The sequence below is a fragment of the Carettochelys insculpta genome, chromosome 32 (assembly GCF_033958435.1).
Source record: "Carettochelys insculpta isolate YL-2023 chromosome 32, ASM3395843v1, whole genome shotgun sequence".
Lineage (NCBI taxonomy): Eukaryota > Metazoa > Chordata > Testudines > Carettochelyidae > Carettochelys > Carettochelys insculpta.
Window position 1 is genome coordinate 8,297,230 of NC_134168.1, and position 18,235 is coordinate 8,315,464.

Consider the following 18,235-nt stretch of genomic DNA (forward strand, 5'->3'; position numbering starts at 1 on the left):
CACAGAGGACCAAAAACAGTAATCAAGGAGGGCAAATCAGAAAAAAATGATCAAGATGAGCAAACCAGAGAGTAGAGGGGTATGGGCAGGGGGATGGTCAAGAATTAGATTAAGCCAAGTTTGTAAACAAGCCCCTATCCCATCCCGGTTCAAACCACACGTTAATGTGTGGAATTTGAATACAAAAGACAGCTCGGCTGTCTCCCTTTCAATAGTGATGCAAAATTTTTTTTTCAGTAACACGCAAACTCCTAAGTCATTAACAGAATGGCCCATTCCTTTAAAATGTTGAGTAACCAGTTTGCAGATCTGGAGTGTTTTTATGTCTGTTTTGTGCCCATTAACTCTTTGTCTAAGGGAGTTCGAAGTCTGTCCAACGTACAAAGCATTTGGGCATTGTTGGCACATGATGGCAAATATGACGTTAGCTGAGGAACAAGAGAAAGTGCCCATGATTCTGTGAGTAACCCGGTTAGGTCCAGTGATGGTATTTCCAGAATAGATATGTGGACAAAGCTGGCAGCAGGCTTTGTTGTATGGAAAAGTTCCAGGACTGGTGTTCCTGGGGTGTAGACTGTGACTGTTGGTGAGAATCCTCATAAGGTTGGGAGGTTGTCTGTAGGAGAGAACAGGCAAGTCACCCAGGGCCTTCTGGAGTGTGGCATCCTGATTAAGGATAGGTTGTAGGTCTTTAATAATTCGCTGCAGCGGTTTGAGTTGGGGTCTGGGGGTGATGACCAGTGGTGTTCTGTTCTTGGCTGTGTTGGGCCTATCTTGGAGCAGCTGGTCTCTGGGTATTTGTCTGGCCCTGCTGTTTGTTTTTCATTTGTCCTGGTGGGTACCACACCAGTGGGTATCACTTTCCAGATCCTGAGCAATGGCGGGAACGTGCTCAGCAGGTTATAGGGGTTTGGCCGACCAGGCCCTCGTGGGTGTCGTCGGTGTTTGTGCTGTGCAGCCGCGCCCGGGGAGATTGCTCTGAAACGGCGCCCGCGTGTGGAGATAGAAGAGTTCCTTGGAACAGCGCTGGCTGGTGATGCGTCTCTTTGCCCAGCGACGAGATCGGAGGCAGGTGAAAAATCGCTCAGGAGGTGCAGCAATGTGGTTGTTTTGTGTGGGGTTTGGAAAGTGCCAAGATCTCTCAGAAGCACCTGAAATTGCTCTGCTGGGCCTCTGTGCGCAGGACAAGGAGCAACGGGCTGAACCTGCAGCCTGGGAGGCTTAGGTCGGACATTAGGAAAAACTTCCCACCTGCCCGGGTGGTTAAACACTGGAATAAATTGCCCAGGGGCTGTGGAATCTCCATCCCTGGGGTTATTCCAGAGCAGGTTGGACACACCCCTGCCAGGGACAGTCTGGAATGGTGCCTGGGCCTGCTGTGAGCACAGGGGTCACACTCGATGACCTCTCGAGGTCCCTTCCAGTTTCGTTGTTCTGTGATTCAGTGAGTCGGACACTGTGATTGTGAGTCCGCACTGCCCGGCTCAGGCCAGCTGGCGCGTGTGTGTGCGGCACAGACTGCAGAGCTGTAACACTGCGGTTTGGGCACAGACGCTCAGGCTGGAGCCTTGCTCCAAACTCCCAGCCAGGGCTTTTTCCCACAACGCAGTCTGTGAGCCCCCGTGATGTGCAAGGTCAGGTCCATTCCCGCGGTCAGACCCACAAAAGTTGTAGAGGAGCTGACGGGTTCTCACCTGCGCTTCGGTGCCTGTGCCTTAGACGTGGCAACGTGGTTTCCTCCTCAGTGCAAAGGCGCCGAGGGAGTTTTCAGTCATGGCCGTGACTTCCTTTCCCACGGCCCAGGGAGCCGGAATGTGAGGAGACTCCTGATTCCCGCAGGCACTGAAGACACGGGCAGGTGTCGAGATGGAGCAGGTCCCGCTTTTCCCTCAGCCATGTGCGGAATACATTTTGTTAGGTGCACTAGGAAGGTGCAGATGTGCACCACCAATGGAAAGCCCTGCGGCTGGCTGTGGGCGCTCTGCTCGGCAGTGAGTGGCACTGGAATCCCTCCCGGGTGGCCGCCCAGGGGCCCAGCTCACAGGGAACATGGGTGCCAGACACAGTTCTCCATTGGAGTCCAACCTGGGGCATTGGAAGCGATAGCAGCCTGTGTCTGCACATGTCTAGAAAGAAGCCTGGGAGGGGTGAAAGCAGAGACTTGGGCCCATCTCACCCTGTGGCTCTGGCGCTAACTGCTTTGGCCTTTCACAGGTCTAGACGGACACAATTCTCAGGAGAACCGATGGGAATTAGGTGCCAATATTTCAATGGGATTTTAGGCTGCTTTAACTATCCCAGCCTGGAGCGATGTCAGGGCCCAGCAGCTCTGATTCTGGACCAAGATGTCTGGGCTCCAGCTCCCAGCCATTGCCCCCAGAAAGCCATGTGGTGTGACTGCCTCTCTGGGGAGGTGCCATGGCACAGGGCTCTGCCAGGGAAGCAAGACTGGGGCTCAGAAGGGCTGGGTAATTACCCTGTCCCGGGGTGACCAGGGGCAAGTCATTTCCGCTCTGCTGGGCAGACGGGCCCCCACCCCAGGAGAGCCCGACTAAGGGGGTTTGGACTTGTGGGCCGGGCCCCAAACTTCCGGAATAGCAGGGGAGTGGCCCAGGGTCCCTGGGCCTGGACTAGGGTTACCATGTACAAAAGAGGCCCCCGGAACGGGCGCGTGTCTGTCTCAGTGTCTGCCCACAGGCTGGGCGTGAGTGTGTTAAGGCAGAGCCGGGACACTCACAGACACTCACACGGACACACTCCTTCCCTGGGGGGGCGGGGGGCTCTTTTTTAAAGGGCAAAATATGGTAACGCCCCCCCCCGGTTCCTGTGCCAGCCGGCTCAGTGGGTGTGGGAGTCCCTACAAGCATCGAATCAGCCCAGCCAGCTTTTACGTTCCCTTTCTCAAGAGCCTGGCGAAGGGAATCAGACGAGAGTGGAGAGAAGGTGCGATGGGCTCAGGGGTCCCCAGGCTCTGCACCCCATCCGCAGGCAGGAGTGACTCTCACTCGGCAGCAGAACAGCAGGTTTATTAGCCAACAGGACACAGCGTCGTACAGAGGAGTCAGTGCAGCCGGCAGGGACAGCCAGTCCCATCCATGTTGGGGAGAGGAGGCCCCGAGGGGCCCCCGGAGCCGGGGCCTGGCCCCCTCCTTTGTCTCTGTTTCTCCCTGCCCAGACTCACAGCTTCCAACTCCCAATTCAACCCCCTCAGGCTCCACCTCCCCCTTTGTCTGCAGCCAGAGGTGTCACCTGGTCGCCACGGTTACCCTCAGCAGGAGCCCCCCAGCCCTCGTGAGCCGCCTCCCCACACATACCCCCACGACGTCACAGAAGGTGAGACCAGGTGGACAAGGGTCCCACAAAGCGCTTAAGGATTTTTTTTCAGCTTCTCCCTTGGAAATTCAGGTCCTTGACAGGCCATTGCCTTGTCCCTGCACTGTCTTCCCACCCCCAATGTCCCCTCCGGCCTCTTCTCCACACCCAGCGGGCAATGGCCCCTGCGCAGTGCTGAGTCTCCGGTGCACAGAGGTTCCTGCACGACTCTCTCTTGCAACCCAGGTGCAAAGATGAAATGGTCCCTCAGCTGGGCATCCTGGTGCCCAGAGACAAGTGGCACCATCCCGAGAGGAGCTACTGCCCAGTGATGTCTGCCTGTTTTCCCAGCCCCCACAGCCCTCCTCATGGCCAGAGGCAGAAGCAAAACCTTCCCTTTCCTCACACCCCATCCAGGAAGAACCTTCGGTGCAGGATTTTCCTCAGAGCCGCCTGCACCTCCTTGTTCCGCAGGGTGTAGATGACGGGGTTCAGGGCGGGAGTGACCACGCTGTAGAGGAGAACGATCACCATGTCCCACTGGGGGGATTCCCCGGAGGACGGGGGCGCGTAGGTCAAGATGGTGGCTCCATAGAAGAGCGACACCACGGTGAGGTGGGAGGCGCAGGTGGAGAAGGCCTTTCTCCGGCTTTCCCGCGACTGCACCTTCAGGAGCAGGAAGGAGATGATGTAGAGGTAGGAGAGCAGTGTGAGCACACAGGGAATGACCACGATGCTCCCCGTGATTATGTTGAGCAGGGTCAGGTTGAGGTGGGTGCTGTCACAGGCCAGGCTCAGCAGGGGCTTGATGTCACAGAAGAAGTGGTGGATATTTTTGTGGCCACGGAAGTGCAGCTGGGAGGTCATAATCGTGTGCATCAGGGCGTGCAGGAAGCCGGTGGCCCAGGTAGACACTGCCAGGAGCAGGCAGGCCCGTGGGCTCATGACCAGCCTGTATCGCAGTGGGTTGCAGATGGCCACATAGCGGTCATAGGCCATGACGGCCAGCAGCACGGCCTCGCTGCTGCCCAGGAAGTGGAAGAAGTGGAGCTGGGCCAGGCAGCCGGCCAAGGAGATGGTCTGACGCTCCGAGAAGAAGCCAGCCAGCATCTTGGGCACCGTGACCGTGCAGTAGCAGAAGTCCAGGCAGGAGAGATTCCCGAGGAAAAAGTACATGGGGGTGTGGAGCCGGGGCTCGGCCAGCACCATGGCCACCATGGCCCCGTTGCCCAGAAGGGTGGCCACGTAGAGCAGCAGGAAAAGCGTGAATAGAAAGTCCTCCATCCCCTGGAGGTCAGTCAGGCCCGTGAGGATGAATTCACTCACCTCCGTCTGGTTCTCCATCGCTGTGGGAGCTGGGGAGGAATGAGGAGTTAAAGGAGCCGGATGAAGCAGAGGTTTTCAATGGGCCGTAGGTGCTAAAACTAATGACAAATGGATATTGACCCCTCTTTGCAATTCTGGCCAGTGTGGTAGCATTTCTATGAGCCAGGTTCATCCCTGGGTATCACGGCTGTGAGCTCCCTGCATGTGCATGTTTGATCATCTCCACATTGCAGACGGCTGAATGGAGATCTATCTATCTATCTATCTATCCCCATACACTGTATCTATCTATCTATCCATCTATCCCCATACACTGTATCTATCCATCTATCCCCATACACTGTATCTATCTACCTATCCCTATACACTGTATCTATCTATCTATCCCCATACACTGTATCTATCTATCTATCTATCTATCCCCATACACTGTATCTATCTACCTATCCCTATACACTGTATCTATCTATCTATCCCCACACACTGTATCTATCTATCTATCCTCATACACTGTATCTATCTATCCTCATACACTGTATCTATCTATCTATCCATCTATCCCCATACACTGTATCTATCTATCTATCCATCTATCCCCATACACTGTATCTATCTATTTATCCCCATACACTGTATCTATCTATCCCCATACACTGTATCTATCTATCTGTCCCCATACACTGTATCTATCAATCTATCAGGGTGCGTGTGGGGTGTGATCTACAAGCGCTCAGGTTGAACAGCCTGGTGCTCCCTTTAGCTTTGTGACTCTGGCAGAGCTGCTTGGGAAGCTACTGATGAAAAGTTCTAGGTACAAACGGGCTGTCAAAACCACCTTTCATCACCCTTGACGAGGAGATCGGTGGGGACCATGTGCAGGGCTGAAAGGGCCCACTTTACTGGCGGGTCTGGCCCCAGCTGCTAATTGTGGTACGTGTGTGAGAAGGGGCCCATGGTGCAAGTTTGTACTGAGCCACAAAATCACGCTTGCTCTCTGAAGGCCAGACGCAGCCAGAATGTGTTGGCTTGTATGAAAAGCTGCAAAACTCTGGATAGCCATTCCCATGCCCCATTGTCTCTTGCGAAGCCGCCTCCTTCCCTGCTGGCACCTCCCGGTAGTGAGTCGGTGTGCGACAGCAAGAGGGAGGAGGAGAAGAAGGAGATGGAATTAATGTGAAAAGCTCCAGACAAAACCAAAGTTACAGGGCAGCCCAGCTCGGGCCCTGGCAGAGGAGATGCATCAGAGACGCCCCAAAGCCAGGAGGGGTTTTAGCGATCGGTGCTGTGTGAAAGGGAAGGTGCTCAGGTACTGGGGTGAGGGGCAGGGTTATAAAGCACTGCTGTAGACGGCACAGTCTGGTCTATTACAGACCCCACATGCTGGGCGGTTGAGCTCCCGACTCCCATGGAGTGCCCAGTGTTCCTCTGAAAATTCACAACTTCATTGCACTTATCAAAATGCTTCAACAAGACTCTTTCCTTGTGCACATGGTCCAGCCAGACCCCTAGGCTGGGATTTCCAAGGGGGCTTACGGGAGTTCGGTGCCCAATCCCCATTCACACATACTGACAGTCAGGCACTTATCTGCAGGCGCTTTCTTTAAAAAATGCTGTCACAGACCCCTCTGGAGAGATATATTCTACCTGTCCATCCATCCAAAAAGACTTAGCACATTTCCTGAGTCTTCACCATGCTCTGAACTGTATGTTCCATGTCTCTAGCTCAGCTTGTTTAGTTGAAAGAAAGAAAGAAAGAAAGAAAAGAAAATGGGGCCACCTTACAAATCTGCCTTGGCAAATGCTGAAGACTGCACTTTGAGCACGTACCTGGCTGGACACAATCCTCCTTCAAGGTGACGACTGAAAACAACAAAACCAAACAAAAGATCAAACCGCTGGGAAAGGATCCAGGACTTCAGCCTGTTGAGGCAGGAATTGGAAGAAGCCGAGTGGTTCAGAAACGCTTGATGAGCCTGCAACAAAGAAGCCTTTTTATAATCAACCTATGCTGAGCAGCAATCTGCTTTCTCCCCAGAGACCATCTGCTGGTTGCTCTGGGCCAGAACTCCACGAACCTTCCAGCTCAGCAGACAAACAAACCCGCCGTCCCAAGGGAGCTGGAGGGAATACGGTTGTGCAGGCTGGCTCTGCCCGGCAGGTGGGAAAATAACAGAGCTGTGAATGTTGGCGGGGCAGTCGAGCACTGTGCTGACGCAGAGCCCTGGTGCTGTTCGTCTGTCTGTCTCCATCTGTTGCCTCTTGCCTGGGTGCTTAGACTGGGAGCTCATCAGGTCGGGACAATCTTTTGGTTCCGTGTTTGTTCTGCCCAGGTACGATGGGATGTCAGCCCATGTGAGGAACTCCTAAGCACTACTCAGTGCACATCACAAACAGCAGTATGGGGAGAAACTGTCTAGGAACGACTGCAGCAGAAAGGGATCTGGGGCTTATAGTGGACCACAAGCTAAATATGAGTCAACAGTGCGATGCTGTTGCAAAAAAAGCAAACATGATTGTGGGATGCATTAACAGGTGTGTTGTGAACAAGACACGGGAAGTCATTTTGCCGCTCTATTCTGCACTGGTTAGGCCTCAGCTGGAGTGTTGTGTCCAGTTCTGGGCACCGCAGTTCAAAAAAGATGTGGAGAAATTACAGAGGGTCCAGAAAAGAGCGACAAGAATGATTAAAGGTCTAGAGAATGTGACCCATGAAAAAAGGTTGAAAGAACTGGGCTTGTTTAGTTTGGAAAAGAGATTGAGGGGAGACACGATAGCGGTTTTCAGGTATCTAAACGGAGTCATAAGGAGGAAGGAGAAAACTTGTTCTTCTTGGCCTCTGAGGATAGAGCAAGAGGCAACGGGCTTAAACTGCAGCAAGTGAGGTTTAGGTTGGACATTAGGAAAAAGTTCCTAACTGTCAGGGCGGTCAAACAGTGGAATAAATTGCCAAGGGAGGCTGTGGAATCTCCATCGCTGGAGATATTTAAGAACAGGTTAGGTCGATGTCTATCAGGGATAGTTTAGATAATACTTGGTCCTGCCATTGGGGCAGGGGGCTGGACTCGATGGCCTCTCAAGGTCCCTTCCAGTCCTAGTGTTCTATGATTCTATGATTCTTTAGAGCTCCCCTTCAGGAAGTTGAAGGCTGCTATTAAATCACCCCTAAGTCTTCTCTTCTGTTAACTAAACAAGCCCAAATCCCTCAGCCTCCCCTCATAGGTCTTGTGCTCCAGACCCTTAATCATTTTTGTTGCCCTTCGCTGAACCTGCTTCAGCAAATCCACATCCTTTTTATACTTGGGGGGCGGGGGGGGCAAAACTGGACACAATATTCCAGATGTGGCCTCACCAGTGCTGAATAAAGAGGAATAATTACTTCTTTAGATCTGCTCAAAATGCTCCTCCTAATGCACCCTAGTCTGCCGTTAGCCTTCTTGGCTACAAGGGCACACGGTTTTCTCATATCCAGCCTTTCATCCACCATAACCCCTAGGTCCCTTTCCATCGTACTGCTGCTGAGCCAGTCGGTCCCCAGCCTGTAACAAGGTTTGGGATTCTTCCGCCCCAGGTGCAGGACTCTACACTTCTCCTTATTGAACCGCATCAGATTTCTTTTGTCCCAGTCCTCCAATTTATCCAGGTCACTCTGGATTCTGTCTCTACCCTCCAACGAATCTACCTCTCGCCCTAGTTTTGTGTCACCCACAAACTTGCTGAGGGCGCAGTCCAGTCCCTCATCCAGGCCATTAATAAAGATGTTGAATAACACCGGTCCCAGAACCAAGCCTTGCGGCACTCCGCTTGAAACAGACCACCATCCAGACATTGAGCCATTGACCACTATCCATTGGGCCCGACCATCAAGCCAGCTTTCTATCCATCTTATAGTCCAAGGATCCAATCCATATTTCCTTAACTTATGGACGAGAATGTTGTGGGAGACCGGATCAAAAACCTTGCTGAAGTTAAAGTATATCACATCCACTGACTTCCCCATGTCCATAGAGCTTGTTCCCTCGTCATAGAAGCTAATCAGATTGGTCAGGCAGGACTTGCCCCTGGTGAATCCCTGTTGGCTACTTTTGATCACTTTCCCCTCTTCCAAGTGCTCCAAAATGGATTTCTTAAGGATTCCCTCCATTATTTTCCCAGGGACTGAGGTAAGGCTGACGGGTCTATAATTCCCTGCATTGTCCTTCTTTCCTTTTTTAAAGATGGGCATTACGTTTGCCTTCTTCCAGTCATCCAGTATCTACCCTGATCTCCAAGAGCGTTCAAGGATAATGGCCAAAGGTTCAGCAATGACCTCTGCCAATTCCCTCAGTACCCTGGGGTGCATTAAATCCAGACCCATGGACTTGTGCACATCTCGTTTTTTCTAGATAGCTCAGAACATGTTCCTTCCCCACAGATGGCTGCCCTCCACCTTCCCGTACTGCAACGTCTAGGACCGTCATGGGGAAGTGACTTTGTCCATGAAGACTGAGGCAAAAAAAGCATTAAGTACTTCAGCTTTTCCTGCATCATCTGTCACTAGGTTACCTCCCTCATCCAGTAACGGCCCCACACCTTCTCTGATAACCCGTTTATTATTCACATGCCTGTAGAAACCCTTCTTGCTACTCTTCATATCCCTTGCCAGCTGCAGTTCCAATTGTGCTTTCGCTTTCCTGATCACTGCCCGGCATTCTCCAGCCCTATGTTTCTACTCCTCCTTAGTCAACTGTCCACGTTTCCATTTCTTGTGTGCATCCTTTTTGAATTTAAGCTGACTAAGCATTTCCCTGTTAAGCCAAGCTGGCTGCCTCCCACGTTTGCATTTCTTACTACGCAGAGGGATTGTTTGTTCCTGTTCCTTCAGTAAGACGTCTTTAAAGTACTTCCGGTTCTCTTCAACTCTTTTCCCCTTCATCTTCGTTTCCCAAGGGATCCTGCTCATCCGGTCTCTCAGGGAGCCCAAGTCGGCTCTCCTGAAATCAAGGGTCTGTACGTTACCCTCTTTAAGGTGTTTGAAAATTGCTCTCATGTTCCCTCTAAGTCTTCTCTCTTCTAAACTAAACAAGCCCGGTTCTTTCAGTCTTCCCTCATAGCTCATGTTCTCTACACCTTTTAATCATTCTTGTTGCTCTTCTATGGACCTTCTTCAATTTCTGCACATCTTGCTTGAAATGCGGTGCCCAGAAGTGGACACAGGACTCTAACTGAAAGCTAATCAGTGCAGAGCAGAGCAGAGCAGAGCAGAATGACTTCTCAGGTCTTGTTTGCAACATTCCTGTGAATGCACCCCGGAAACTTGATTGCTTTTTTTGTGTAGGGAATGTGGCAGCAGGAAGGCAACCCTGCTGAAGGCTGGGAGGAATGTGTCTCCCAGAGGTCATCTGCATGAGAATGCAAAGGGCTGCAGGTGTGATACTGAGGCTGTGAGGAATGTGTCTCCCAGAGGTCATCTGCATGAGAATGCAAAGGGCTGCATGTGTGATACTGAGGCTGGGAGGAATGTGTCTCCCAGAGATCATTTGGATGAGAATGCAAAGGTGTGCATGTGTGATACCTTCCAGGCAAAGCCAAATGGGTAGCAAGTCAGCCGTGAGATTTGGTCTATTGTAAACATGTAGTTGTAAAATCACAATTTAAGCTGACAGTGTGGGAGTTGTGAGATCTCACCAGTACTCTGGGTTGTTGTGGGGGACAGGGCAGTCACCATAGCTGCATAAGACATTGATTACACAGGGCTCCCTGGTTTAAAGCACTGTAAAGGAGGAGGGGAGGGGTACTGGTTGAGTCAGTTTGCTGAGGGCCTTGGCCATATAGCTATAAGACTGGCTCAACTAACCCTCCCCACCTGTTGAAAGTTAGAGCTGGATACTAGGATGTTTGTGAAACCCCCTGCTAGAGCTATCAAGAGCTGAAATCGCAGCGTGGCAGCTGGGGCCATGCAGAGCTGAAATCACAGGGTTCTGCTGCAGGGCAATCCCAAGTGGTGGGAGTGGCGGTGGACAATGGTGACTGGCAGGTGGCTGGTAGGGGCGGGGGGTGGATGATGGCAACCAGCGGGCGGCCGGTGGCAGCAAGGGGAGGCTGCAGACAAGTGGACAGCTAGTACTGCCCTGGTGATGTATCTGTGGGCTCTGGGTTCGGGACTGCACCACAGAAGGTACAGCCTGTAACTGTGTGTGGGGTAAAGGGCCAAGAGCCCCAGCAAGAGACTTGGTTCTACTGCGTGTGGGGATGGGATCTGGGTAAAGGGGTTTGTCTCTTCTTTGCTTAGATACACTGCGTCTGTCACTGTACCCTGGGGGTAGGTTATGGCCATTAAACAAGCCGTTTCTATCTCAGACTCTGTGCTTGCGAGGGGGGAGAACCACCTTACAGGCACCCAGCACGGGGGTGAAATTGTCCCAGGCCACTGGGTGGGGGCTCGAGCCGGTTGGTTGTATCCTGGACAGGAAACCCCACATGAGTTGAATCCGGCCCTTCTGGCAGGCATCTGGCATTAATAGGAGGGTTACATTTGCAACAGCATTACATCCGTGCTCCACTCTGACCCCTAGATCCCTTTCTGTAGGACTCCTTGCTCGACAGTCACTTCCCATTCTATATGTATGAAGCAGATTGGGCCTTCCTAAGTGGAATGCTTTGCATTTGTCTTTATTAAACTTCTGTTTACCTCAGACCATTTCTCCGATTTGTCCAGATCATTTTGAACTATGACCCTATCCTCCAAAGCAGTTGCAACCCCTCCCAGCTTGGTATCATCTGCAAACTTAATCAGCGTACTCTCACCGCTGTCTTATATTCACTTTTCATACATCTGTATCAATTATCTTTATTGATCTCAGCACACACACAAATATAAACATTGAAGTGTTGTCTTCAGTTTGCCAGGATGTATTAACAGGCACCAGATATCTAATGGCGGGACACAGAGATTCCCAATCATGCACGGATTTCCATTTTATGTCTGCCGTGTGCAGAATGGCATAGAACACTACCCAATTAACGTTCTCCACTCACTGTGGAATGAACATTCCCCACTTACTTTTCAGAGGTGTAATGGAAAAGTCATGATTCTGATCTATGGATAATGAAGTTCATTGGCTCCCATGGAAGTGCAAGGGACCCAAAAGTCCTGAAAAGACGTGATGCTTCTCTGCAGAATTTAGGCACTTGTTTTCATGTACAGGTGAATTAAATGTCAGTTTGGGGAAAAGCTCCCTTGTTAAAAATAGTGTCAAATCCTGGAAATAGAAATGTGCATTGAATGTAGGAAAGGAGAATTATGCACAAGGAGCAAAGAAAGAAAGAAAGAAAACAAGTTTAAAGCAGGGTGAGCAATGAGGGCTCTATTCTCGAGATCTAAAAAGGCTCGCCTCAAAGAAACCATATGAGTTCACCTGCGTTGTACTGTAAGCTACAATTTGTCTTTCACATTCCGAGCCTTTTTCTCAAAGCCAATCGTTTAAGAATATTTTCCCTCAGAGATTCATTGACATCCTTGTTTCTCAAGCTGTAGATGACAGGGTTGATCGTGGGTATCAAGACTGTGTAGCAGAGAGAGAAGATTTTGTGTAGGACCTTGGGAGTTTTGGCTATTGGACCGACAGACAGTGAACACGGTCCCATAGAAAACTGTCAGCACAATGAGGTGGGTGGAGAAGGCCTTTTTCTTCCCAGTGGTGGATGGGATCCTCAGGATGGTGGTGATGATACAGACATAGGTTATCGGTGTCAGTACAGAGGGTATCATCGTCCCTACGGTACACACAATAAACGTTATCTCTTGCAGAGTCCGGATGTCTCCACAGGACAATTTTATCACAGGTGAAATATCACAAAAGAAATGGTCAATTTCATTGAAACCACAGAACATTATTTGGAACAGGAAAACAATAGCAATGCCACAGACCACAACACTACTGATCCAGCACCCAGCCACTAGCTGGAAACAAACCCGGCCATTCATCAGAGCAGCATAACGGAGGGGATTGCATATTTCTACGTACCGATCGCAAGACATTGCTGTAAGCAGAAGAGCTTCTGAGTTTGCCATAATACCAAAGAAATACAATTGCCCAAGACAGCCTGACACAGAAATGGTCTTGTTGCCAGTCAGGAGACTGGCCAGCAGCCTGGACAGGATGGCAGAGCTGTAGCAGATCTCCAAGAAGGACAAGTTGCCCACAAAGATGTACATGGGGGTCTGAAGGTGCTGATCAGTCACTACAAGTGTGATGATGAGGGTGTTCCCAGTCATGGTCACAATGTAGATCAGTAGAAGCAGCAGGAAGAGAAGGGTCTCCATTTCAGGGACATTCCCAAATCCTAACAGGATGAATTCCACGATGAGTGTCTGGTTTCCATCCTCCATGTTCTCCGTGTAAGGGATCTAGAAAGAGAAAACCACTACATCATGATGGAGTGCAGACAACAGGTTAGATTTAAAAAAATGGTCAGGGATGGTGCTAGATCCTGCTGTGAGCACAGGGGACTGGACTCAATACCCTTTCAAGGTCCATTTCAGCTCTATGAGATAAGTATATCTCCATGTTTCAAAAATGGAGTCCTCAATGAACACAGGAAAACTCATCTACTTAAAACAATAATGAATCTTGTGGCAACTTAAAGACGTCTACACAATACTGATCTTTCGAAAGAAGTTCCTCTGGAAGATCTCTTCTAAAAAAACTTTTCTCGAAAGAGCACGTCTTCACACAAAGAAACGGATCGAAGGATCGATTGGCTCTTTCGATAGAGACCATCCACGCAGCCTCTCTTCTTTCGAAAGAACAGGCCAGGGAGCAATAAATCCAGCACCATGACGACTGCTCTTTCATAAAATTGGCCCGTGGAGCTTCTGTCAACATTTTTTTTTTTAAAGAAGTTTTTGAAAGGAGGCACTCTTCCTGATCTGGGATCAGAAGATGGCTTCCAGAAGCAGAGCCATGTTGCTTCCCTTTCGTATTGAAAGACTGCATTTGCCTGTGGATGCTCCAAGAGTTCTTTCAGAACTATTCCTGATTTTCTGAAATTTCTTGCTGGTGTAGATGCAGTGTATCAGATTTATATGGGCATATGCTTTTGTGGATTAAAAAAACACTCTGTCAGATGTGTTTTACACAGGAAAGTTTATGCCAACTAAATCTGTTAGTCTTTAAGGTACCACGGGACTCCTTGTTGTTTTTTTGCATGGACCAACTAACACGGCTACCCATCTGAGACTTGTCATTATATAATTGAGAGGCTGATCTTTTAATATAGATGAGCCCAAAACACAGAATCTTACTGAATTACAGAAATGTCACCTCTATTCCCGTAATCTCCCTTGAATATGGTTTTAAACTCCTGTGCGCAGATTTTGAAATATCCTTACATCCACAAGTCTTAACAAAAAAATAGCAAAGGTTCAAACTCATGTAAAACATCTGCCCTGTTGCTGAGGGGTGTAATTCCCAGCTTGGACAGAGATACATGGATTTTACAGAGTGTGAAGCCCTAGAATGTGTTACCTTGAGAGGTGGTGGTATCTCCATTCCTGGAGGTTTTTATGTCCTGGCTTGACAAAGTCCTGACTGGCATGAAAGAGTGAAGGCTGATCCTGCTTTGGGCAGGAGGCTGGACTCTAGGACCTCCTGAGATCCCTTCCTTTCCCAGGATTCTGTGATTCTATGGAGATACACACATCTCAGAGAGTTGGAAGGGACCTCAGGAAGTCCTTGAGTCCAGCCCCCTGCCCTCTTGGCAGAACCAAGCACCATCCCTTTTTTTTTTTTTTTGAAATCTATTTGCCCAGATCCCTAGATGACCCCTCAAGGATTCAGCTCACAACCCTGGCTGTATGATGTATCTATATCTATATCTATCCATCTATCTATCTGTCTATCTATATTAACTTTGATCACTCTAGCAGCAGTTTGGAATAGTCACCTAAGATATCAGATGGGGTTAGGTTTGGACAATTAGCCTGTGCTGTTAAGGTTACACTGCTGCTGTTAGAACGTTAGCTCAGCCAAAGCCACTGTGTATTGGTTTAGTAGACCGGGAAGTACAGTTCTCAGAAGCATTGAAGAAACACCCAGTAACACAGACACTGTAACACCAAGAAGACTGAGGTGTATGTGAAAGTCTAGCTGGAAGGGATCTCAGCAGGTCATCTAGTCCAGCCTCCTGCTTCAAGCAGGATCAACGCCCTCTAAGTCATCCCAGCCAGGACCTTGTCCAGCCGGGACTTAAAAACCTTTAGGGATGGTTAATTCACCACCTCTCTAGGCAACGCATTCCAATGCTTCACCACCCTCCTGGTGAAGTAGTTTTTCCTAATATCTAACCTACACCTTTCCCTCTTCAACTTCAGACCATTGCTCCTTGTTCTGCCATCTGACACCATTGAGAACAGTTTCTCACCCTCCTCTTTCGAGCTCCCCTTCAGGAAGTTGAAGGCTGCTATTAAATCACCTCTAAGTCTTCTCTTCTGCAAACTAAACAAGCCCAGATCCAGGAGTGCCTGGGAACCAGTGGTGTTTTTTATCACAGAACATCCAAGGAATGTCCAGTGGCCTACTATTCTCAGAAACTAGATCCAGTAGCTTCCTGGCTGCCTTCGGGCACTAGTTGCTGCTGGCCTCCTGGTACCACAAGCAGAGAACATTACATTAGGCCACTCAATGATTTTACAAACCCCACATGCAGTCCAACAACTGCTAGTTCAGAAAGGCACCCAACACCTGACAACCCAGAGACTGACCCATTTAGAAATTTCCTTATTGTCCAGGACCAACCTAAAAATTGAACAACGTCATACACTAAACCCTGTGACCCTCTTGCCTTTTCCGGACCATGAATGCTCACATGATTGCCTCCAAGTGGTGCACCATCAGGAAAAGTCTCGATCAGATTTATCGGACATGCCCATCCAAAATGCCAACCTGGAACCGTACACAGACGGATCAGCACAGGTAATGGAAGGTCGGCGGATATCTGGATTCGCAGTAACCACCCAGTTTGAGGTAATTGAGGCTGCACCACTGGGACCATCTACCCCAGCCCAAGCAGCAGAATTAATAGCCCTCACCCGAGCATGTGAGCTGGCAGCAAGTCAGTCTGTAAACATCTATACTGATTTCAACTACGCCTTCAGTGTCTGCCATGCAATGGGCCAACTTTGGGCAGAGCGAGGTTTTATCACCTCTAGCGGTACCAAAGTAGCCCACAGACCGCAGATCCTGCAGTTGTTAAGAGCTGTACACCTGCCTACAGAGCTTGCCATTGCACATGTTCAGGCACACCAAAAAGGGAATGACCCCACTGTCCTTGGAAACTGGCGAGCCGACGCTGCTTCCACAATAGCCTCCCTGCAACCCTATATGACCAACCAGATGCTTCTCGTACCTCAGTCACCAGAGTCAGTCCTGATTAACCCTGAGCCGCCAGGAGTCCTTAGATGGAAGAAAGAGGGGGCAACACAGAATCAAAGGGGGGAGTGGCAAATGCCTGATGGGAGAAAGGCCCTACTGCAGGCTGCCTTACGGCCTGTCTTGCTCAGGCTGCACCGCAGAGTGGAAACCGTGTCAGATAGTAAATAGACTGTGGTACGCCCTGTCGGTGCGGGCAAAGTCACCGGCCAAGGCCACACTGACCCCACACCAGGATACCGCTCGGATCCTCAAGAGGCCTGGGACGAGGATAAGGAGGGGACGGCGGAGACCCGGCGACGAGTAGAGGCCGCCCCGCCCCTCTGGCAGCCGCTCCCACCCACCTCCGGCAGGAGGCCCTGGGGATTGTGCACTGGCCCTGTACCGCTGTTAGAGAGGCTGGTAGATTTTGCCCTGGCAGGTAGGCGGCTGGCTCTAAGGGAGAAGGGTGAGACGGCAAGGGGAAGGCTTGTGAAGGTGCAAACAGTTACTAAGTTTATTTACGGAACAAACAACAGGAAAAAAGGGAACAACAAATGTAACACAGTCGATAATTCCTTACAATGTAACTACGTCTATAAACTAGTGATTACTACTACTAATATACTGAATTGCAACAAGAGTATTTCATTTAAACACTTACAATGCTAAGTACTAAAGAATCCATGAGGCGACCTGTATGGTGGCTTTTATTAGGTTGGGAGGCAAAGAGGAAGGTTAAAAGGAACATCCAAGGAAAGAGGTAAAGGTAATTTTAAATAGTTTTAACTCTGGGCAGGGGAAGGTCAATTTGCCTTCCCCCTTTGTGCCCCTGCTGGTTCGCTACTCCAGCCAATTGGAGACCCCCGGGCTCTGCCTGCTAGGGCCTCCTCCCAGCTGAGTGAGGGGCAACGTTACCTCCTCAGCCAGGGCTCGGAGGATAGGGACAGGTAAGGGGGTAAGGTAGGATGCAGGGTGTGTAGGGCAACTGGGAGGTCAAGCCTCTACCGAGATGACCCGCCTGCACACTAAATAAACAAAATAATAACTATGCAAACAACAATATATAACTACTTAATTAAGCTATAACTGAATTAAACTATAACTACAGAACTTATTAATACAAGTGTACAGCCTATTAATATGTAGGTATGGGCAGTTAGGCCCGGCCCTGGGGTCGAGCCCCGGGTGTGGTCCTTCCTCGGCCCTGGAAGGGCGCGGCCCGGGTTGCGATCCCGAAACCCCCAACTGGGGACCCAATGCCCAAAGTATTGTGATCATATAATTTGTACAGCCCGGGCTGGGCCTCAGGCCTGTGAAAGTCTATGTGGCCTGGGCTGGGCCTCAGGCTTGTGGTGGATTTACGTGTCCAGGTGATTGCAGTCTCGTCAGGCAGGTGGGTCGTGTCCGGTAGGTGGTGTCGTCACCGCAGGGTGGCAGGTGGCGGGAGCGAGGGTGCCGCTTCGATGGCAGGCTCTGGGTTTCAACAGCTGGGCGCGCAGTACCTCACCCTAATGGTGAGGCCAGTTCGCCGACCAGCTGATCCACCTCAGAGCCTGCTTGCTGTGTAGATGGCAGACCCTGGGTTTCAACAGGCGAGTGCACAGTACCTCACCCTAGTGATGAGGCCAGTTCGCCACTCGCCTGATCTGCCTCAGGGCTGCTTGTCACTCTTTAGCTACGTCTACACGTGAAGCCTACATCAAAGTAGCTTATTTCTATGTAGCGACATCGAAATAGGCTATTTCGATGAATAACGTCTACACGTCCTCCAGGGCTGGCAACGTCGACGTTCAACATCGACGTTGAGCAGCACCACATCGAATTAGGCGCTGCGAGGGAACGTCTACACGCCACAGTAGCACACATCGAAATAAGGGTGCCAGGCACAGCTGCAGACAGGGTCACAGGGCGGACTCAACAGCAAGCCGCTCCCTTAAAGGGCTCCTCCCAGACACAGTTGCACTAAACAACACAAGATCCACAGAGCTGACAACTGGTTGCAGACCCTGTGCCTGCAGCATGGATCCCCAGCTGCCGCAGCAGCCAGAAGCCCTGGGCTAAGGGCTGCTGCACACGGTGACCATAGAGCCCCGCAGGGGCTGGAGAGAGAGCACGTCTCTCAACCCCTCAGCTGATGGCCACCATGGCGGACCCCGCTATTTCGATGTTGTGGGATGCGGATCATCTACACGTGCCCTACTTCGACG

General features: G+C 50.5%; 1 protein-coding gene across 1 annotated transcript; it reads right to left on the reverse strand.

Moving 5' to 3' along the window:
• Nucleotides 1-3,714: 3,714 nt before the first annotated feature.
• LOC142005032 (olfactory receptor 12D1-like) lies at nucleotides 3,715-4,656 on the reverse strand. Its single transcript, XM_074982709.1, has one exon. It carries the CDS (start codon nucleotides 4,654-4,656, stop codon nucleotides 3,715-3,717), a length of 942 nt encoding a protein of 313 aa, XP_074838810.1.
• Nucleotides 4,657-18,235: the final 13,579 nt, after the last annotated feature.